Consider the following 24,573-nt stretch of genomic DNA (forward strand, 5'->3'; position numbering starts at 1 on the left):
GGTCCTGAAGCTCTGGCCCTCTGAAGAATGATATCCCGGTCCTTATAATGCAGCAGGCGGGCCACCACCGGCCGAGGCGGGCGGCCCGGGTCCGGGGGACGGGCCGGAACCCTGTGCGCTCTCTCCAGAGTGAAAAAGCGCGTGAGTCCCTCGGGCGCCACCACCTCCTGTAGCCAGGTCTCCAGATAGGTTAGCATATCTCCTCCTTCAATCTTTTCAGGCAGCCCGACTACGCGAATGTTATTGCGGCGGTTGCGCTCTTCAGCATCCTCGGCCCTCTTTTCCAGAGTCACCACCCGCCGCAAAAGATCCGCTGTCTGACCCTCCAATACCTTCTGCGCTGGCTCCACCAGGTCCATCCTGTCCTCCGAGGTCTTGACCCTGTCCACCAGCTTCCTATGGTCCGCTCGGAGCAGTCCCAGATCCGAAGACACCCGAGCGATATCTGTTTGCAGCGCCGTTTTCGTGTCCGCTATGGCCTGCAGGATTTGGTCGAGCTGTCGCTGCTGCAGGCCCGCCGCAGAGTCAGTGCCGGCGCCATCCTTTCGGCCACCAGTAGAGTCTCCCGCCGACTCCGCTGGGTTCCCCCCCAGCTTGGGTCTCGGCTTGCCCATTTCTCCAGCCAGGCAGCTCGTCAGGGGGGCCCTCCCCAATCGGCCTCCAGGCCCGCTCCGCGAGTCTGCGGGGAGTGCGCCCCCTCGCCGGCCTCAGGGACCTGCTCCCCCTCGCCTCCGGGCAACAAGGGCTCCGGCACACTCCTGTCACTCACTGGGCGCCCTGACGGGAGCGGCCCCCATCACTCTCCAAAGCAGTCATCTCCGCTGTGGCCGGGAGTACCGGCCGGCCCCCACCGCTGTCCTCCGGGGAGCTCTGGGGCCGTCGCACCAAGGTGTGCACCATCCAGCAGCCAGGCCCTCGAGTCCGCTACCTGCGGCCAGCCAAGCCACCACCTTCGAGGATTTCGCAGCGCCGGTCACCCACCTCGCTTGTCCACCTAACACACGGGGTCCTACTGCCTCCACTTCAGCTCCAGGCCCTCCGCTCCCGGCACAAGTCCAGCGCCGTCCACTGTGTCGCCGCCTCACCGCCGTTAGCTCAGGGTGTTCGCAGGGTTCCCAGTCCCGGGCTCCGCATAGAAGGCGGACTCTGCAGTGTCCCACCGATCGCCAGGGCTAGACCGGCACTTCCGGTACCCGCGGCCGATTCAGCCGCACTTCCGGCCGGCCCCTCAGGCACTGTGGGCCGCTGCCGCTCGTCCCCTCACAGGCCGCCCAACATGGCCGACGGCCGCCCGCCTCCGTCGCGTCGCCGGCACCGCGCCAGCCCTCTCCGCCGCGCTCCACCCCGCCCGACTGCTCCTGGGATCCCGATGTGGCAGGGGAAGCCCTCCGGGAGCGTCAGACCGCCGGGGGGACTCTCGTTGCAGGATTAATGTCTGGGCTGGATGCGGAGCTCGTCGCTCACACGTCCATGCCCGTCGGCTGCCAAGCCACCCCCCATAAAAAGACACATATATACAGAAATCTTTCTAATACCTACCACTATTGCAGATTGTGATGAGTCCTGGGAAGGACTATATCAGGAAAAGTAAATATTTAGAATATCCATTATATGAAATAATGCAATGGTATTTTGCTTTTGTGCAAGTGTGCTTCATGAAAGCAAAATATTGTGAAAACCCTAAACAATCAGAAATTTTTGTTATAAAGATGAAGCTAATATGATCAGCTTCCAAATTATTAAATCCCCTGTCTGTAAGCAGTGGAGTAGGCGAAGGGCACAGCATATATAAAGTAGTGATATCTTTGGGGCTTCAAAGTGCATTTGTTGGAGTAGATACTTGTGTAGATCTACCAGTGTTTAAAGGACATAGGTGTAATATGATACATATATATAGAACTTCTGAAGGTACACTCCCAGTTCTAAACGTTTGTAATATCTGAAGGATGGAATAAGTTAAACAAAGGGATAACACAGATGTCCCTAAAAGAGATCAGTGAGCCAAGCGTACTGAAATATGCACTGTGGTATCATGCACAATGGAGGATACATGTTTTTGTGGAGTCAGAAAATGTAAATGTAAAGCTTACTGTAATGACTTCTTCGTGCCTCACAAAAGTCGTGGGTTAAAGATGTGACATCTACCATTGGGAAAATACCCTTATCAGCAATCATACCGCTCAATAATTCACTCAAACACACAAATGAGAAGATCTCACAAGTGACAATGTTCCTATTTCCTGGAATGGAGTCGTATGAAAGCTTTGAATAAGACTTCAGGTAGATGTTATTTTAAACAGCAATATATGTTTAATCAAAAGAAAAAAAGGATCCACAATACAGCTCAACTATGTTTGACTAGCAGTGCACTTAAACAATATTTTCAAGCCAGGAAGCACATTTGATGGGTGTCATAACAAATGGGGGGAAAGGGTATGACTTGCATTGTTGTTTGTTTTCATTATTCACTGTGCAAAATACAAACTCTGAAACTTCAGTAAAAAGTTTTCTTTTCAGTTTCTATATGAGAAGGTACCAATCTCATGCAGCAATTTTGTAAATATAAACGTTTTGAGTATTTTGGATGCATTAGGCTTCCTCTCGTGTTCAGAAAACCCAAGAGACTGTCTAATCATGCTATATGCCAAAGGCCCTTATTACTCAGATTGGTTCAATACAATACATAGTTCAGGTCTGCAGTATTAAAGACTACAAGCTCAAGGTACTAACATCATTAACAAAATAATTATTAAAACATATATATCCGGAAGTAAGAAACAGGCATAAAGATGCACACAAAGAAAAAAAAATATTAATAATGCGTATGGTTCAGAAAAGCTAATGAACTATGTGGGGATCAGAAAGTTATATTTCATCAAAAGGGTGAGCCATTAACTTTCCATACATTATTGCCTGTCTAATTTTGTACATAAACTTCATACACTCAGTGTATAATAAATGATAAAATCCAATATTAATTTTACAGCATTGTGTGGAGTTTATTAGAACGTGCAAATATTCAGTGACCTAAGTGCATTGTCTCCTTATGTGGAGTAAATTCAAAGCAAGATTAGAGTTCCTCAAACAACATCAAACTATGGCCAACTTCATGCACTAATAGTGCAACTGTTAGAACTCCACCAGTATCAAAATTCTCACACTTGGGAAAGTACTTCAGAAAACCTGTGGTGAATACAATATTAAAGGGTTGATTTAGAACTGGGTGGGATCTATAATCAAACAATTTATGGTAGAAGTGGTATGTCCACCATTCTAGGATACTTCATCGGTGGGGACACGGCTGATGGAATTGCCTCTACCACACAGAGAGCATGCAGAGGTAATTTCAATGGCATATTCTCTAAATGTATATAATCCTTTCAGCAGTGGCATAACACAAAAGCATTGCCCCCCCTGCAGAATGTGATGAGGATCCCGGCATACTCAGATCACACAGACATTTATTGGTCATGGGCTCAATGGGGGCCCCTAAACGGTTGCCCGCTCTATGCTGCAGGGGCCTGCTCTGGAAAGCAGAATGGCTTTCTCAAGCGTTTAACAATGTTTTATTCCATGCCATTTCACACATTCTGCAGGACATTAAATGGTATGGCTTAGAGGGAGAGAGGGCCCCCACCAAAAGAAAAAACCCTGGGGGCCCCCACGCACCACGGGGGCCACCACTACACCCCTGCCTTTCAGCTGACAACTTAACACTTCCTCATGCTAAATCAGTCCCAATATCTATGAAATTGTTTTTAAAATGTTAATCTATTACATTTTAAAGGAAGACTATAATCTTTTTATAGCCATTCCTGAAAACCATTAAACTTCCTAGTGCTTTTTCAAATAAAACCAAATAAATACTGCTGTGAATAAAAATATATTTATCTTTGAACAAGCCTAGGCACTAATGCTGGGCACGTAAATCTTTTTAAGATGGAACTTATTGCTGCTGAAGCGAGACTTTATCGGGTAAAGAAGTTGCATTTTGAGAACACCCTTTGTAAATCCTTTAGATTAGTCTGACGAAATGGAGTAGAGCAGAAACTGGAGAACACTTATTAAAATACATTGTCAAGTAAAGCCATAAGCTCACCCATGCAGCAGAAAATCCCATCAAATATGGCATCAGTGATATAAATAAGCCTGTTTAGGGCCGAGCGATACTCCAGATAAACAGTAAAATTTGGTTGGATATTTCCTTTATCAAGAGCAGAAATTGAAAACATGGAAGACTGTCTTTATTTTAAACCTATTAAAATGTTTTAATGACGTCACTATACATTTTTACACATTATGTACTAGAATTATATTTTAAATGATACTATATGTCAGAATTGTTATAAAGCTTTATGCTGCATCTTTCCAGTTGCTATAATTGATTCGAGTGGTTTTAGTCAGTCAGACATCAATATTCTACAACGATTTTTTGGTCAAGAGAAAAAGTTAAGCTGGGGTGTAATATCTTTAGTAAGGAGAAATGCAACAAAGGGGAAATCGCAGCATATGAAACACACTTGGAGGGATCAAATATCAAAGAAAATAATAAAATATGTATGCATTTTCAATTTCATGCATTTGAATACCAAATACAATATTCTTATGAATCCTAGCCCAAAAAATCTTTTTTTCACTTATTCCCAGAGAGCGAGGATTATCCACCTATTCCGCATTAGGTTTACTTTTTAATAACACAGCTGTCAGATCGATTATTTCACCAAAGGTCACTGTTCCAAAGTGCTTGTCTTAGTCAGCTATCCCTGGAGCTTTGAGTTGTCAATCCAAATGTTCCACAGTTTTCAATGAAACATTATGTTTGCAAAACACGGATAAACCACAGTCAAATGGGTCACGTAAAAAACAAAACAGCAAACAGAAGGCACAGGAACTCTCTCATTATCAAAGGACACTTACTTAGGGGGCCTTTCTTCGAAGATAGAATACAGACCTTTCCAGACATTGTAAATTGCACATTTACATAAAAAATGCACACATTCACGCATTTTAAGTACATTATTTTTCTATTGCAATGTGTTCTTGAGCAGCTCAACAAGATTGTTCTTTCCCCTTAAAAGATGAAAAACAGTGTGCCAAGGAAGGTGTGTACATAATGTATTCTCCTCCAAGTGAGCATATATCACAGATCGTATTCAAGATTCAGTAAGATCAGCTAAACACAGGAGTTAGCATACAAGTATCATGCCATAAACAAAGACTGGTTATTCTGTTTCAATTTTCCGAGACTGTATATTTTTACCTTTTAACCAGAAAGTACAATCTAAGGAAGTTAAGACACCAAGAATCAACCTGGTATCGTTAAAGAGTAAAAACATTTTAGTCCACACTACTGCAAAGAAAGGCAAATGCTTTCAATTTGAAACACCAACCTGCATACCAGTCAAAGTATCAGATAAACACACGCGTGTAGTATACGATCAACTGAAATCGTTGGAAGCCTTTTGTGAGAACAGATTTTTCAAACTATTATAAAAACTACTGTAGAATATGTGAAACGTAGAAAACGTAATATGTTTATTGTCTGAAAATAAACAACATTTGAAGTCGGTAATATTATTTACAACTGTATGCATACATATGTCTTTGGAATTTCTCCAGTCCAAAAACACTCCACTGAAATGAAAGTCCAAGTCACAATGTGATGCTTCATCTTCTATTTCTTCTTGATGGAGCAACAGAGCTCTTGAAGGGGTCAAATTCTTCCTGCAAGAGAATAAGTCACTCGTCACTAAACATGTCCAAGTTTCTCATGATTTTTGAGAGATGAGCCTTAGGAAATAATTCTCATTTTGAGAAGTTATTTGAATGTAACTGCAGGGATAGAGCTGAAACTGCAGGGATAGAGCTGTAACTGCGGGGATAGAGCTGTAACTGCAGGGATAGAGCTGTAACTGCGGGGATAGAGCTGTAACTGCAGGGGATAGAGCTGTAACTGCAGGGATAGAGCTGTAACTGCGGGGATAGAGCTGTAACTGCGGGGATAGAGCTGTAACTGCGGGGATAGAGCTGTAACTGCGGGGATAGAGCTGTAACTGCGGGGATAGAGCTGTAACAGCAGGGACAGAGCTGTAACTGCAGGGATAGAGCTGTAACTGCAGGGACAGAGCTGTAACTGCGGGGATAGAGCTGTAACTGCGGGGATAGAGCTGTAACTGCGGGGATAGAGCTGTAACTGCGGGGATAGAGCTGTAACTGCGGGGATAGAGCTGTAACTGCGGGGATAGAGCTGTAACTGCAGGGGACAGAGCTGTAACTGCAGGGATAGAGCTGTAACTGCAGGGATAGAGCTGTAACTGCAGGGATAGAGCTGTAACTGCAGGGATAGAGCTGTAACTGCAGGGATAGAGCTGTAACTGCAGGGATAGAGCTGTAACTGCAGGGATAGAGCTGTAACTGCAGGGATAGAGCTGTAACTGCAGGGATAGAGCTGTAACTGCAGGGATAGAGCTGTAACTGCAGGGATAGAGCTGTAACTGCAGGGATAGAGCTGTAACAGCAGGGATAGAGCTGTAACAGCAGGGATAGAGCTGTAACTGCGGGGATAGAGCTGTAACTGCAGGCATAGAGCTGTAACAGCAGGGATAGAGCTGTAACTGCGGGGATAGAGCTGTAACTGCAGGGACAGAGCTGTAACTGCAGGGATAGAGCTGTAACTGCAGGGATAGAGCTGTAACTGCAGGGATAGAGCTGTAACTGCAGGGATAGAGCTGTAACTGCAGGGATAGAGCTGTAACTGCAGGGATAGAGCTGTAACTGCAGGGATAGAGCTGTAACTGCAGGGATAGAGCTGTAACTGCAGGGATAGAGCTGTAACTGCAGGGATAGAGCTGTACTGTCACTCACTGAACTCTTTCTGCATTTTTAGCCATTCATAATGCACCAGTATACCCTCCTCGCTGATAGTGTGGTCTACAAATCTGCAAAACAGAACATGCAGTGTCGCTAAATGCAATTTGCCTTGTTAATGTTCATGAGAGAAGAGGTTTTGCAACCCTCAATCAATATATATTTTGTGGTGCGACTGATCAGTCGCAATTATGTGTCTCATGGCTTCCGGAGAATACCTGCCATCAACATCAATGTTAATGGCTGGACAACATCTAAAACTATACCCACAAAGAGCAGATTTCTACAGTTGACCTCCTCCCCTACACAGTGCTCTTTAGTTGGAGTTCTGAATGGACAAGCACATGGACCAATGTGGGTTGCGGTCGGGTAAGGAACTGATGTATTCCTGGTAACTCACAGACTTGGCTGGCCATCGTCCTTCTAGTGACATGGTGCATCTGTATTTCACGGCCTGAGTAGGCATGCTGTGGAATGTTGCGTGTGTAAGCGTGAAGATACTTCCCTCCAACTAACACAGTCCACAAGCGTTGGTGATATGGCATTTCTGGCTCTTGAAGCACTATGGGCGATGTACTGGGGTGTAACTAAATGAGACCTTCATGGTCAAGTGGGTCGACATAATCAAGTTAACAACATCGTCATCAGCATGAGCAGGGAAGCATTAGGCTAGTGGTAAGGAACGGTGCCTTAAGGAAGACACAAAGCACACTGTCTCGCCCTGGTTTGCAGAAGTGCCTCAAAAAGAACTTTACAACTGCATTAGTAATAAGACGGAAACAATTCTCACTGCACCCTGGTGACTGTAATAATTCACTTAAACAACTCTGAATGTGTAATGTCTCAGACAACCGTGATAAGGACTCAAAAGAGCAATTGGTAGTTTCTCCCATGGCCGATCAGACAAGCAAGTCGTTTGCACGGGCTCTGTATGCATATATAAAAGCTTGTCACTTGAGGTACAGATAACACAATATCTGGCATTTTTAAAATGTCACTACCTGTCAAAGGACTATCATATTCACAACTAAATCTCCTTTAGTAATCTTTTTACCAATTATATGTCATAAGCCATATCCACAACCCTTCATAAAACAAACAGCACACATTTTGAATCTCCATTAAGACTTTCATTTTCCAAAGGTAATTCATATAAACTATTGCAAAAAGGCTGAGCAGCTCGCTCAAGTATACATTTTCACAGCCACCCTGGTAATTTACACAAATTCTCTGAGATTGATGTCCACTACAATTCAATAATATCACGGACCAATTTAACATCCATCACTACTACCAAGCACTCCTCATTGTACTCTTTTCTTCTTTCTTTCTCTCCAATCTTTTTAGGGAACCTGCTCTACGTGGTGGGAATATACTCGACATCAAACTCATAGACCAGCAATTTAGGAGAAAAATGTGCCAACCAAGGTCCCCATTCCCAGTTAGAATATATGCAAACAGGCTGAGATCGGTTTTACTCTTCTGTTTTTCTGCATTATTCAACGTGCTTGAGGTGAAACCCAAAGTATATACTTTCCCTCTATTCAACGGGTAACAAAAAAACGTGTAAACCCAATGTGTTGGTGCATTCACTATAACGCAACACTCACTGTCAGACATGAACAACTGCAGTATGGGTCACTGAACAATTTTAACTGTAGAAGATTTTAAAAAACCTGGTTCTCCAATCCACCATTTAAACACCACCTGTTTAAGCATTAAAAGTTTGAAAGTTTTAGTTTTTTATCCAAAATGCTTCAGAAATTCTGAATAGTGCTCTCAGAGTTTTAGGAGTAAGCCACCCCTCATTGGTGGGTACAGGCCCTTTTACAATTGCCTCAATCCATCAAGTAAGTGGCCTTACTGTGTCATGTCCAAGGCGTATTCAACCATGACAGACTCCTTGTTCTTCCAGACATACTAAAGAGTCGGATTGTGCTCCATAGTGTCGTAACCAAAATGCTATCTTGAAAAGTGACACCATTTTGTTTTTAATGCATACATTAGGTTGTTCAATATATGTGACTTTTGCGGCACAGACAGCGGTTCAAAGGTATATTGTAAATAATCATAGTAGATAATCAAACATTAACACATCAAAATCATGCAGTAGCGTATTCAGGGCCAGACTGGGAATCCAAAGCAGCCCTGGCAATTTTGTCGGATCGGCCCCCATCCCTGTGGAGGAGAGGGGCGCAAGTGTCAATCACTGCGCTTAACAAAGCCTGCTGCTGCTTTTGTTACTGCGGGTTGATATTGCAGCATTGTTGCAAAATCGTCCCCCAGAAACAAAATCGTCCCCCAACATTCCAAAACCGGATCCCCACCCTTCCCGCCTCCCAGGCAAATGCCAGATGCCCGCAACAGCCAGTCTGGTCCTGGGTGTATTCTCAGTGTATGTAGTCCAGCGAAGATCGTGGATTCACTACCGGCATGGAGCCATGAGTTCCAACTATATCTTGTCGCAGTATTGCTAACTGGGGGGAAAACGGAAACTGGGTAAAGAAGCGGGCATGTGTTGGAGATGATGGTGGCAGGCTGAAGTACTCAAGAATGGAACATGTGAACGTAGAAGGTATGCTCACTGAGATGGTAGCACTGACCGAAGCTGGGCATAAACTATGGACCAAGAGATCTGCAGAGTGGAGAGGGGTGTGGGTAAAAGAGAGAGAGTCCCTCACGAAGCCCCCTTCACACCATACAATCAAGGGAGTGCAGGGAGTAGTGCATCAATCCAGACTTGAGATAGGAAGCCCCCACCGTTATGCACAGCAGGTGATGACTATTAAACAGGCCGGCAGAACTCATGGAGGTAGTGCATCATTTACCATGTCTTGCAGGAATGGTGTAAAGAGGATAGCCCACAGGGGAGACATGGGACGGTTGCCCGAGATGTCAGACTTCCTTATAGGGGAGAGCTTCTTCCTTGGCCCCACCCCATTTGTACAAGTCCGTGTCAAGCCACCACTGGTGGAGCCGTTGGCGAATCAGCGATTGTGCCGTCCAGGCTCGCAAGTCCATAGATGAAAGAAGCCTAGGAATCGGGGCAGGCCGGTGAGGGGAAGCACTGGGCATCTTGTGCATGAGACGATGTATCCAGAGCATGCAGGAGCGCGCCACTGCCATCTGCAAGGGCCAAAGGAAGGAGGGCAGATCCTTCGGGAGGTGAACGCCCCGCACTGCGGCAACCGGCATGACCCCCTGCTCACTGCCTGTCTTGTCCATGTTACGCCTTGCTGTCCAGCGTTACAGTAGCTATGTATGCTTTGAAGGAGGGTATACTCAGTCATCCCCTGCCTGTCGGCAACTGCAATTTCTTGAGGGTGAGGTGATGAGACTGTTTTTTTACCCCAGATAAGGACACATAAAACAGAGTCCAGTTCATTAAAGAACTACTTTGGTGTGATTATGGGTAAGTTGGCAAAAGAGTACAGGAGACTTGGTTAAACTACCATTTCCACCAGTGCTTTCTTGTCAATTGGATCCAGGGGTAAAGGTTGCCAAAACTGCACCTGCGATCTGATGCCTGCCAGGGCCCATCATAGGTTCCCCATATAAAGATGAAGAGGGGTATGATAAAGACGGACACCTAGTAGCGGTTCGCCTACTCAAACCAACAAAGGTGCACCTTGTCAAGGTGTGTAATTCGGGGCCACAGACCGGGGTAGAGTGGGTAGACTGCCAACTTCACCCAATTGACCCAGAGGCCTGGGACATCAGCAAACGCAGACATGGAATTGTGAAGTGGGGAAAGATCAGTTGTGACTTCACGAAGATATGGAAGCAGATCATCAGTAAACAAGGACACAGCATGTGTCCTATCCTTGAGGGGTATGCCCCATTCATGGCCCTCAAAACGCAATAGAAGGTTCTCCATTACCATTGTAAACAGCAAGGAAGGAAGCGGGCATCGCTGCCTGGTGCCACAACTGAGATGACCCGGGCGAACTCGAGAGGAATGCCTGATATAGAGTAGCCGGATATAAGCAAGCAATATCTTCCCGACGCCCATGCGGGTGGGTACCAGAAATTGATAATGCCCCATCAACGTATCAAACTCCTTCTCCAGGTCTAATGTGAGGCAGGCAGTGCATGGGAATCGCCCATGGACACGGTCCTGCATGTGAAAGAGACGCAAAATGTTCTGAGAAGTGCTACTGCCTGGGACGAACCCATTCTGATCGGAGTATATAAGCCCTGAAAGGACTTGGGCATACCTTCCTAGAATTTTATAATCCGCGTCTAACATAGCAATAGGGCTGTAGGATACCAGGTGTATGGGGTCCCTATCAGGCTTCTGGATTGAGACCAGGATTTTGGCACACCAAATGCAAACAGAGGGCAGGCAAGGCTTCAGAACCACCTTCAACAGGTATATGTGAAACCCTGCTCTCTTAGACACCAAAGTACTAAGATCACCAGATCCTCCAGATGTAAGCATGTAGATGCAGACATACTGCATATGCTGTGGGGATGCCCGCGACTAACTAGCTACTGGTCAGATGTGGTGGAAGCGCTGGCCCAATGCACTAACCGCACTATTCCATTTGAATGGCACATCTACTTGCTGCACTTACACCGCAGGAGTTGTAACAATGAAGCCACATCTAGATCCTTAGATTTGGGAATGGCAGTTGCGAAACGCTTGATTACTAAACGCTGGAAACACCCTGATCCCCCAAATATAGGCATGTGGAGATAGTCAATGCACACCGGGCCAAAAGCCGAGTGTGTTGCTTTAAGGCCCAAGGACATATTAGGCCTGCGTAAGGTACCCCTAGCCACACAATGGGACACAGTACTGGCGGCTTTAGCCCGCCCACAAGATGCCACAGCCTCGCCTCATGTCCCAGATGAAACCGAGACCCATCCAGCGGAGACATTGCATCCAAGATAGTACACAACCTAGCGCGTGTCCTGCACTACACTCTGATGCAGAGTTATTCATGGCAACAAGGGGGAGGGTGGGTTTAGGTAGCATAAGTACCGGTTCCCAGTTTCACACCTATTATGTATTAATTTGTCCCGGTTTAGTTAACACCCGCCTCCACGGTTTTCTTTCGAACCAAGCAGTAATGGTTGATATATCGAGAATGGCAAAATGTGAAGCTCACAAAATACATTCTTTTAACCTTTGCTGTAATAACATATAGCCATATGGGCAATACAATTGAATGTATAGGAAAATTGACAAATATCGATTGTTAAACATGTAAAATCAATAAAATTAGATTTAAAAAAAAAAAAAAAAAAAAAAGATCTCCTCCAGATGAGTGCTCTTCCCTAAAATGGAAGCATTTATCATCACTGTGGCCACTGCTGATGGCAGGTTGAAGAGATTACCACAGCTGAGGTTCTCCTTTACTGACCATCACTATAGATCCGTCACTGTTCCCAGGGTGATCTTGATGTGTGCCAGATTGCCACAGGTTTGGAATCATTGCAGGCAAAAGCACCATGGGGAGGTCCACATGTGTCATTGTACTCGAGTGACCAGGAGGAGGCAAGAAGCTAGCACAACTAGTAGGCGAAGGACTGTCAGGTCAGGAATCAGATCTCTTTGCTGAAACATAACAACCATATCCAGAATATCCAGAACCCTCTAAGGAAAGAAGACCCTGGGAGATGTAGTGCTCACCACCATGCCTTTGAACAAAAGGTGTTGTGGGTGCTCCAGGTGCATCTTGAGTAGGTTGATGGAAAATCCTACGTTGCTGTGCTGTTCAGATGGTCGGACTGCTGTGGCAATTATCAGTATGGAGATACTGAGATCGGTATGGGAATACTGAGATTCTAGTCCTGTGCAGATATGCAACAATCACCACCATTACCTCGTTGAAGACTTAGGATGGCGATATTAATTCGAGCTGGAGGGCTTTGAATTGGTAGTGTGTGGACCATCCAGAAAGTGCAAGTAGCTACTCTGTAACTGCAGGATAAAAATAATGAAAGTACATTTCCTGTAAGTCGAGACACCATCCAGTCTCCTAGTTCCATAGCCAGATGAACCTGTGCTAGAGTCAGCATCTTGAAATGCATTCAATACGCAGAGGTCTAGAACCAGATGCAGTCCACCATCCTTCTTGGGTATAAGGAAGTAACAATGGTGACACGCCTGCCCCTTCTTGTTGGACTATGACTGTTTGTTCAAAAATGCAAGTGTGCATGTCTGAGGTAAAGACGGGTGAAATAAAATAGGAAAACTTTTGGAAGGGAAGAGTAACAGTTGCTATAGTCAATAGGAACCACAGGTCAGTTTGATTATTTGCTAAGTCCTTTAATGACGTAGCAACCTTCCCCCAATGCTATGTTTTCTCCCCTGTGGAAAACCTAAAGTGGCTTACCGGGTGGTAGTAGAGATTATTGCAACAGAAACTGTTTGGGTTGTTGGACTGGCTAGGGAGGTTGATGTTAGCCAAAAGGCATATCCCTTGCATAGCCACGTAATATACAATATTGTCTAAGAAATTAGCAGGCAGAAGAAGCCAACCATAGAGTATGGCTCATTTCTGTTTAATAAGCTTGGGGGATGCATCTGTCTTCACACCACAGTGGTGGGACCCATTAAAAACGTCCATTCAATGAGAAGCCCATTGAGCAGAATCAGGCATGGCGTCTGATGAACCCATGGTCCTTGCCACTGAGTACACTGTATTCAGGTTGCTCTAGGGATCTGCTTAGCTGTGTTTGCATCTCGGACCACTTCTGCGCTGTTGTTACTAAGGGCCATTTACCACATCACATTGGAATACTTAGCCGGCATCAGTGGACCAGACTGCCAAACTTTCTTTCCCTTGGTTTCAATTTTCCTAGACTCCGAGTCAGGTGGTGCTTTGGAGGTGGACCATGGATTTTGCTTTGTAAAGTATGACGCCTGAATCACCATGCTTTCAGATGTTGAGCAGGTTGACAGTAAGCAAGGATGCCCTGGGACCAGGCAAAGGTGTCAGTAATCTGTCTGTTCACAGCTAGAGTGGAAGATGGTTTGGTCTATACTGCTTTAATAGGCGCTATCAAAGCATTGTTGAATGGGGCAAGGGCTGTACCAATGGAGAAGTAGGATGGAGGAGATCTGTCAGGCAGCCTTGTTTACCTCCATAGAAAAAGGCAATTCTAGAACCTGTCTGTCTTCCTGAAGGACTGTGGTAAATGAAGCCACTTCTGCAAATGGTAGTTCTGAAGGTCACTCAAATTCTACCTCCGGAAAGGTATCTAGGCTAATTACATTTTAGAGGACAAGTAGTCTGCTTCGTCTGGGCTGGTGGGGCAGCAAGTTGGCTGCCTCGCTACTATAGCCATCATTATGATAACTGATGAGTCGCATTTGTATATGATACAAGTAAATTCCAAAAATGCTATCCATTTGCTGTAAATTTTCATCCCTAAGCAAGGACCTGAGCTGGGGCTCTTCTCTATACTGGGCCTCCTCCGTCAATCTCTGTGCTTGCGTCCTTGAGTGCATAAGAATGTCCTTATATATTTGGTATGTGCTCTGAAGCCAATACTAGTGCAGTAGGCAGTACCAGTGTACCAGTGGAGGGGCTAGAGGCAGAGGGCTGGGTGTCGGTAGGATTCAAGCAAGTGCTAGTAAGGTGGCATGAGGAGGACGTCTTAAGTTGGCTGGCAAGGGGGCGGAGCTTGCTGGCAATATTCCAGTCAGATGGCCCTCAGGGTACATGGTATCAAAGGTACATCCAAGGGAATTTGAGTGCTATGAAAGAGCGCCAACATAGCTAAGGTAAATACCATGACCTGCAGCGGATTGCAGCTGGAAAACCTGGGTACATATTAGGGAGAATTGGCACCGGAGTAGGCGCCAGCATCTGTGCCACGGCAGAAGTTGGATCTAAAGCTGGGGTGAAATTGACCAACGCTGGCTCAGAGGAAGACTCAGTTACACAAGCTGGTGAGAGTTGCGAGGACCTAATCAGAAATACGATCGATGTCTGGGTGTGGAATCATCTCTTCTGTGATGCTTCATGTGCTTCCTCTGATGTCTTTGAGAAAGATGCGCCACAACCTCGAACAAACTGAGCTTTGTCTCCTGCTTCTGTGTGGCCTTTGAGTGCATGAGCCACATTGGCCATACCACTATGATTCATGCTCAGGCCCCATCACCACAAACAGATCTCATAAGGGTAACAAATGGACATTTGCCCATGACAGAAATTACAGGATTTTAACCTCTACTTTTAGATAGAGACATCCTGCCCAACATTGCAAAAAGCTAACTTATGTAGAAAAATTTCAACAGAGAACTGCTTGAGATATGTGTTGGAAAGCATGGGTAAAACGGAACCCAGGTGAGCTATATGGTATCAGTGGTGTATCATATCTACAGTGGCATCCGATGCCAGATGGTGCAGGAGAGCTATTGCAGTTTTTCCAGATCCAGTCAGGGTCTGGAGATATTCAAAAGGAGGAATCTGCAGGTAGAAGAATCCACTAGAAAAGGATAAATCTAGTTATACAGCAATGTGATGCTGTGGAAAGTCACTGTGGTAAAAATAGACAGTTCTGCCAATAAATGCGCCGAGGGGTTCTTCTTCTAGATGTGTCTGAGGAATGCAGTTGGTCGATTTACTTGAGCTTAAAATGCACTAAAACTTACACTATGCACAAAATTACTCTTAAAACATTTCAAAGGTCACTGGCAATTTGCTAAATCATAAAGTATGTACAGTGAAAGACCTGTTATAACCCAATGATTGTGGTAGATTCTGTACAACAGAGCATTGTGCTTCTTACAACAACTGTACATAAAATGTTGACACATTTTGAATTCTAGGAATTTCAAGCCTCACAGCATCCCCCATCTGAAGCTGGGGGAGGGAGTCCAGCTCTGAAGTTGTGGCAAGATGTTGGAGGCCATTGGGCCACCACTGAGCATTACACACTGTTCATTTATCGTACTGCTTCCAGCCCCTTCTTGTCCTTTTAGAAAAGACCCTTTAGCATATAAACATTACATCAGCATTGGCACAGCAAGTAAAATTCTCTTCGGTGTTCAGGATTGAGTGGGTCTCCACTGGTTTAAGATGACAATGGGGGCAGAGATTATAGTTGTAGCATGAAGTGTTAACCACTGGAACCGCCTTCTGACCCCCAATGCTGGCAATGGACAAGTCACAGTTAATCAGATGTAGCTCATAGGATTCAGGATTTAGTTCAATTGGCCCTTCATTTCCCTCTTGAATATGGTGGCTATTGCATGCTTTTATATTCTTCGAGTCCACGGTCACAGTCTCCCCTGCCTGGCTATTGTGAGGTGCAAGCCACAGTTGACCACTCATGTTGTGAGCTGCAACTAGAGGAACAGAGCTAGATGGAAAAAGATAGATGGGGCAATTATGGGTAACTACCTAAAGGCCAATGCCCCTGGTACCCCACTGGATGTAAACAAAGCTGCAGACTTGTATTCCAAATGGATCGAGAGGGCCTGCGATAAATTTGCACCTGGTAAATCTTTTACGGCCAGAAGGGCCTCACCCTCGGCCCCGTGGTTCTCAGATTCTCTACAGACCATGAAATCGGACTGTAAGAAACTGGAGAGAATGTGGCGGAATGGCTACTGTCCAACTAACAAACAAAGATATAAAAATAGCCTCTCTATTTATAAAAACCTAATACAGGAGGCAGAAAATATATATTTTACAGAGCAAATAGAGAGGGCGAGCTCATCCTCCAGAGAACTGTTCAAAACTAGAACTAAGCTCACGATCCCAGTTGAACCAATTTCATCGACTAGCTCTGTTCTTTGTGAGACTGTGGCCATTTTTATTCAGAATAAAGTGGCAGGGATTTTCTCCTCCTTTTCCGAAGTCTATAATGATGCCGGAGAGGCTGTTCGGAGTAGGATGGTCGGGTCAGCTGAGCCGCAGGATAGATTAAGGGGCTTTAGCCCGATACAATCGGAGGAGGTCAAGGATCTCTTGGTGGCAGCTCGCTCAGGAGCCCCCAGTGACCCATGTCCGGTGGCGGTTCTTCAAAGCTGTCCAGAAGTTATTGCCGCCACGCTTACCCCACTGTTCAACTCTATTAAAGAGTCGGGTATCTATCCTTGGAGGTGGAAGGTTGCTTCCATCTTACCTTTAATAAAAAAAACACTCTGGATAAGAGTGACCCTAATAGTTATAGACCTATCTCGCAGCTCCCACTGCCAGCAAAACTATTAGAGAAGGCCAAAAACAGGCAACTTACCTCTTTCTGGGAGAGATCCTAGGCCCTTGATCCCACACAGTTTGGGTTTCGTGCTGGGCACAGCACGGAACTGGCCCTGATTAAGGCGACGGAGGAGATCAGAGTGGCGGTGGATCAGGGGGGTGAGGCGGTCCTGATCCTGTTAGATCTGTCGGCGGCCTTTGACACGGTCCATCATGGAGTTATGATGGACCGATTGGCTTTGGCTGGGGTGGAAGGTACCGCCTGGAACCTCTTGAAGTCTTTTCTGGCCGACAGAACCCAGACAGTGGAATTGGGAGCAGAGGGATCTAAACTTTTTGCCCTCCCCTGTGGGGTTCCGCAAGGGTCATCCCTGAGCCCCACTCTTTTTAACATTTATGTGAGCCCTCTGAGAGCCTTGATTAGATCGTATGGCCTCCAACTCACCTCGTACGCAGATGACACGCAGATCGTGTTATCAGTACAAAGAGGGTCCCAGGTGGATTTGTCAGCAAGGTGTCACGATTGTCTTAAAGGCATCGCAAGTTGGATGGCCGCTAATTGCCTGAAACTGAATGCTGGAAAGACCGAGGTGATGATATTCGGAAATAATCCTAATATCTGAACTCCAGCTATGTGGCCTGACGCTTTGGGGAAGCCTCCAGTGCCCACACCCAAAGCTAAGAATCTGGGTGTGATTATGGACCAGAATCTGGACTTTGGAGGACAGGTCAGTGGAGTGGTTTCGTCCTGCTTTCATATCCTCAGGATACTGAGGAAAGTAAAGGCATTGCTTCCCACGGATGTCTTCCGGCAAGCAGTTTCAGCTCTCATCCTGTCACGTCTTGACTACTGCAATAGTTTGTGCCTTAATTTGAAAAAGAAACACCTGTACAGACTGCAGATGGTGCAAAACACGGCAGCGAGACTGTTGTTCGGCATGCCTAAGCATGCCTCAGTCCGTGAAGGAATGAGGAAACTTTATTGGCTCCCGATTCACAGACGCTCTCAATTTAAGGTCTTGTGTACGGTTTTCAGGGCACTGAAAGGCACTGGCCCAGAGTTTTTGAGGGATTGTTTCAAGCGGTATGTGCCGGGGAAGGCATTGCGCTCCATGGAGGGCAATCTAGTGGTGGTGCCCAGGATTAAAAAGGCCAGCTGGGGAGGAAAGCTGTTCTCCTTCGGTGCAGCCACCGCATGGAACTGTCTGCCAGCACACATTAGGAAAACGGAGGAACTTCTCTCTTTTAGGAGGAGATTGAAGACCTGGCTGTTTAGGGATTAGACACTCGCTCTCCAGGGATGCTCAGTTTGTCAGCGCCAGGATACCCTCAGGTATAAGTGCGCTTTATAAGCTCCTAATAATAATAATAATAAAGAGCACATTTTGACACTCCCATGCATCTTCTGGAGGGACATCAGACTCTTTGGTATGCTGCTGCCCGTCTCATCTGGGGAGCACTAAAGGTTGATTCCACATCCCTCCGATTGAGCTACCTGTACTGGTTGCCAGTGGTAGTCATGGGTACAGCTTATGTAAAGTACATCATGCACTATCCTGAAAAAACCTCACACTCTATCAGCCGCGGTGCGGGCGTAGGGGCGTAGCCCCACCAGCCCTGGACCCGCGGCTGCCGTAATTAAAATAAATGTTTTGTTTACATTTCCCATTTCCGGGCTTGCCTGTGCGCTTCATTGGTGATAGTGCGCATGTCACGCACAGCCAGCGCACGCAGGCAGAGACAGCAGGAGTTCCGAAGATGGTCTGCGCATGTGAGTGAGGAGCATTGCCCCTCACTCACATTCACAAACCATTAGGTTTGCTGCGCATGCCCTGTGTAGTGTAGGAGCTTAAAGATAGGGTCCTGCTCGGGCGGTGATGCGTTTTGCGCAAAGTCGCCCCATGCCCTATCAAATGTCAGGACCGAGTTGAGCTGCCCGGCCCCCCAGTCTCCTAATTGGCAAACGAAAAGAGCGGGGAGAAGTTACCTCCACCACCACATTGCAGAGCGGACGTGAGGCGACGCGGGACCGGAGGAGATGCGCCTGGTAAGTTATTCTATTAATTGAATTAGTAGTCAGTCTTACAACAAATGTCAGCTTCTGTAGTGTCGGTGATAACCTGATTAAACGTGTGATGAACAAAAACATACAGGGACTTTGACACGAGAGCAAACGCCATTTTATTTTGCGTGATTCGAAATGACTCGCGCCGAAATTGCTCCAATATATGAGTGGAAAATATCCGTCGTCCACGATGTAATGGATATGTAACTAGATTCCTAGATAAGCAGGCACAAATGGTACCCAATTCCATAATGTGGAGAATACATTAAAAACTGTTTGCTGCTCTACAATGCTCCTTAAGCAGCATGAGCAAGGGGCGGTGCAGGACCAAAGCGCCTAACACAATGATGAAATACGAACACTAATCTCTTACAGAAACAGTGCCCCTCATGGAACCACTTCCTGCAAACGTGAGGAAACTGGGTAAGAAGTCATATGTTGGTAATTCAGGGCATATGCTGCATGCATAACATCAGAACTGTTGCCGGCAGCGATTCACATATTTATATCGACCGCTGATCTATTCCACATACAACAGCAGCGGACATACTACAACAGCCTACAACTACCAGTGGCATCTTAGAAGTTAAGTGCAGGGGGGTCTGACTCTGACGTCACACTAGTGGTTTAGATGAGGTCCAGCCCCCCTTCTTAGGAGCCCCGCACCAAGAGTTCCTATATCTGTATGGAGTTCACCGCCTCCGTGATGCTAGGATAAGTATCCTTTCACAGATTTTTTGTTTGTTTTTTGTTTTACAAATCTTCATCAACTTGTGTGAGAACAACTATCTCAATGTAAGACAAGCATTAGCAAAGACAATATGTCTCGCCCCAGGGGCCAATTGGCTTTGCCAGTGCCTTTTGTCTATGTATAGGCCAATGTACATCGGCGAAATGCTGTGCAGCATGACTAAAAGTTAAAGAAAGACAAACCTTGGCAAAGCCAATAGGTGTTGCCTATGCAAGATCGAGTGGCTTTGTTATTGTTTTTTAGACCTGTTGTACAGCAGCGCAGGGTGCTGTGCAACATGGCCTAAAATAAAGAGAATACAAAGCGCTATGACGTGGTCAGTGCTGGCCGCGTCAAGGCATGTTACAAAGCACCTTGTGCTGCTGTGCAAAATGTCTAAAAAATTACGAAGCCATCTGTGAAGTTTATAGTATTTTGACAAAGAGATTGCAGTGCTGAGCCAGCCGTATGTGCAGTGGTCATGGTGTCAGGGTCCTCAAAACTTTGAATTTCCTTCACTGGTCACAACATGAGAACACGCTGCTTCCACTGGTTCTGCCACTTGCAGATTTTGGGGAAGACGTCAATGAGAATCATGTGGTCATGTAGCAGTGATGTGAAGCACAATGAAACATTTAATGTGATTATCCAAATTCACAAAAATGGGATAAGCGCAAATCTGCTTTTTGAGACAATACAATTTGGAGCTAAAAACCCACAGCATTTTTAAGCTGCTGTTCTCTTTTGCCTGTTCTTTAATTTCCCTCGAAGAATGCCCCACTTTTAGCATACTCTGTGGCCCCCAATTCCGAGGACCGCCCTGTTTCCGGTAGGAAACAGATGCAAGTAGGACCCTGTATTTGAGGGAAAGTCTAAGGCCCTCATTACGAGTGAAGGGTTGAATTCCTATCCCTGTGCATACATGTATTTCCTACGAGAGGCCTTCTGCTGAAATAAATACACAGAAGAAACCTAGGCTTGACCATGGAATAGAACTCTGTGGCTAATGATGTTTTCTTTACTACCCCTTGATCAATTAGGGCTAGAGCTTGTTTAACTACATTTCTCTAGTGTAAGAGTGCTTTGGATCAGATACACAAATGAAGTGAGTGGACTGACTCGTGTGCTTGACCCCAAGGGTTAGCTACTAACCTGTTTCCCATCCTGAGTTTCCTCCAGGTCCCTCCCGGATATACCCCTCGGGTCCAACAGCACCCTGGAGCAGACTCAAAAACCAGAGGTGAACGCCCGATCCGGGTGTACCAGCCACCTCAATGTGAGAGCCCAACACTTGGCATCAGTTCGCCAGCGCAAAAAACCTAGGGTTTCCTGGCACTTCAACACATAATTGCTAATTCCCAGCTAATTTTCTTTCTCCTATTTTTTTCATCAAGTAAATAAATTGTGCTGTTTTTTTCATTTTTTTCCGAAAAGTTAACTATTTTTTACAGGTGAGGTGTGGCTCCAAAAACATTTTTTTTAGGTTTACTTTATTGATTTCAAAAACAAAATATCATTGCAATTCATTAACTTGCCCCGTTCCCATCCCCGCTAATTTTATTCATCGAAGAACAAGGAGCTGTTGTCACCCCGATGCTCTGAAGAGGGTACCCGCCTTCTGTTTATCAATACTTGTAAATATTCTCTAACTAAAAGAGGTGGGATTTCCAGGTTGTAAAACCCTCAATTAGCATACCAATGGTGGCATTACCCGAAATTACACCATGGGATTCTAGGCCCAAAATGACTTCTCAGGAATTTGAATCAGTCCGGCCATCTAGACCAGATGATATTACCAGGAATAAAAGATTGACTTTTGAAAACAGAGCCAACACTGATCTCATTGACACGAATCACCCGCAAGCCTATCAAAGTGGTGTGATGTTGTTAATCACTAACCCCGGTCATTCTGCTTACATTCCCAAGCCCTGTGACGCATTCTGAAGGTTGCGGATCATTTTCTTTTCTTGGCAGCTTGTTTCGCCTTTGGTGGGGTGTAATTTACACATTCTCCAAAAGCTGTATGATTGCTCCAACAAGCAAGTAGGTGTCATTTCGGGTAATGCCACCATTGGTATGCTAATTGAGGGTTTTACAAGGACGTGAGCTGAGAGTGAGAAACGTGAGCCGGAACTGAAGGACGTGGGCTGAGAGTGAGGGACGTGAGCCGGAACTGAAGGACGTGGGCTGAGAGTGAGGGACGTGAGCCGAAACTGAAGGATGTAAGCTGAGAGTGAGGGCCGTGAGCTGAGTGAGGGACGTGAGCAGAAACTGACGGATGTGAGCTGAGAGTGAGGGCCGTGAGCTGAGAGTGATGGACATGAGCCTAGAGCGAGGACGTGAGCTGAGATTGAGGGACATGAGCTGAGAGTGAGGGTCATAGAAGTCAAGAGAGTGATGGAGTTGGAAGAGAGTGACAGAGCAGAGAGGGGGGCGAGAGACGGAAGAGAGAGTGACAGCGCTGAGAGTGAGGGGCAAGAGCTGGCAGTGAGTAACACAGAAGCCGAGAATGAGGGGCAAGAGTTGGAGAGAGTGACAACGATGAGAGTGAGGCTTGAGTGAGTGATAAGAGTTAGAAGAGTGACAGAGCTGAGTGTGAGGGGCAAGAGACGGAAGAGAGTGACAGGGCAGAGAATGAGGGGCACGAGTAGGAGTGACAACCGTGAGAGTGAGGGATAAGTGGGAGATAAGAGTTGGAGAGAGTGACAGAGCTGAGAGTGAGGGGCAAGAGATGAAAGTGAAGGGTAGCTGCCGATAGAGGCAAGGACTGAAAGTGGGGAGGCGGGGAGCAAGAGTGGCATCTGGGTAAGCCGACAAGTTACTGAGGGTGAGAGTGAGAAAGGGGCTAAAAGGAAAGGTTGCGAGCTGAATGTAAAAGACAAGAACTGGAAATGACGGGTAACACCTACGGGGAAGGCAAACAAAAATAAGAATGCCAAGATCTGAGTGATGGAAAGGATAAAAGAGTGAGCGAGAGGAACTGAGAGTGACCTACAGGGGCCCAGCGAGATGAAAGGGAACTGAAGGAGACCGAAAAGAGGAGCGAGCGAGGGAAAGGGAGGGAAAGGGAATTCAGCACCTGAGCATAATAGGACAGAATGTATGAAGCTCTGTGGTAATACTGAATAAGCAGCTACCTATGTTATGCCATCTATTAATGTAATAACTGCACGTTCACAATTGCTTTATTAACTTTCCTGCTTTCTCAAATTTGCTTGGAAATGCACGATTTTTCTTGTTTTTTTTCAAAATTTTCTTGGGGTGGGTAACCCCCCCAAGCCCCCCTTTTGGGGTTCGGGCTCGCTCGCTACGCTCGCTCGCTACGGTGCTGTATGCTAATTCGTTTGCGCCCCACCACTGTCAAATCTCACCCACCGCCCCTGCACTCTATTGCCTATCACCCTTCCCTTGTGCACTGCGATCTGACTTCCAGTCACAGCTCACCGCTGCCGGTGTTCCCAGGTTGGCTCCACATTGGCCTTTCTTCTCTCAAATGATTTGCCCTTCCTCTGCAGCTCCCCCATCACTTTTCTTGCATAAAAGTTAACAGTTTGTTCACTGTGCTTTGGAGTCTTGTCTATTTTCTGTGTCAGCTGCAAGAAATCTTCTAATCCAGATGCACTCCACATGTGCTAGACATTGCAAAGTACCATAACCCTTGAAGACCTGGGACTGCAATACCACCAACAATTAATGGACTGCCTCCTTTGTAAATAAATTGTCTGTGATATCCTTTCTGTTCTAACAGACTCACAAAGACTGCAACAGGGAATGTAGAGTTTGGTCTGTCAGGATACAATATTTTGACACTAGAGGTGACGGAGAGGGCACTCCTAGGACCCGAAGCCAGATTACAGGATCCAAAAGCATTGTCAAGAGCTTAACTTCACTTCTAAGTCAATACATAAGAGTGCCCTCTCTCTGAGCAAAGATTGCTACTGTGAACTCAATGCTTCCAAGACTTCCACCTCAAAAGACATTCATTTATATTGGCGACAGGAGATAGCACCAGTAACAATGCAGGAAAAAAAGGGGTGAAGGGTATGGTCAGAAGTATGGCCTTAGATCAGAGGATGTCATATATGGCAGAGCGCCAGGAGAGTTTCTACATTGGTGCCCATCAGACCATATCTCCACAAACACCCCCAATTTCCCATTGTCCTTTAATTACGAGCAGCATTGCAGGATAACTGCGTGGAAGAAGAGGAAATCCGGTGGCGGTTCCATTGTATGCAGGTGCCACAGCCTGCAGCTCTGAAATTCCCATAACCCGACTCACAGTAGCCCTTATAGTGCAGAATTGGGGCAAAGTCTTTCTCACACCTGAACTGAATATCTATTTATTGGTGAGTATTACAGGGAGCCCACACTCTCAGTGCAACATTCACTGGCCAGCAGCCAATCAGGATGCAACAAGCTGGCAGTTGCTCAGGTCCAAAATCATGGACGCTGACTTAGTTTCAGCTTGGAAAGCATGATTTACCTAATGTAGATTTTGGGGTTATTAATAATTTATTTATTTACTATGGTGCCATAATATATGTTAATGTTAAACCATTTATAGAGTGCACAGCTGCCCCGGCGAAGGGGCGTCCCGGCGCTGACAGCAGTTTCCAAGTGGGAAAGAGAAAGGTCTTGATAGCCTTTCGGAAGGAAATCAAAGAATCTAAGCTGCGGATCTTCAAGGGGAGAGAGTTCCACAGCTTAGCGGCAAGAAGACGGAAGGACCTGCCCCCAGCTCTAGTTCG

The 24,573-nt window shown here is 46.0% G+C and overlaps 1 protein-coding gene across 1 annotated transcript in view; it reads right to left on the reverse strand.

The window, feature by feature from the left end:
* Positions 1 to 2,290: 2,290 nt before the first annotated feature.
* Positions 2,291 to 24,573, reverse strand: part of MRE11 (MRE11 double strand break repair nuclease) — a 453,446-nt gene continuing 431,163 nt past the window's right edge. The window contains exon 20 of the mRNA XM_085621402.1: positions 2,291 to 5,724. Coding sequence (XP_085477528.1) covers positions 5,668 to 5,724 — 57 coding nt within the window. The 3' untranslated portion in view covers positions 2,291 to 5,667. The remainder of the gene's footprint in view (positions 5,725 to 24,573) is intronic.

This window comes from Triturus cristatus, chromosome 8 (genome assembly GCF_964204655.1).
Source record: "Triturus cristatus chromosome 8, aTriCri1.1, whole genome shotgun sequence".
NCBI lineage: Eukaryota > Metazoa > Chordata > Amphibia > Caudata > Salamandridae > Triturus > Triturus cristatus.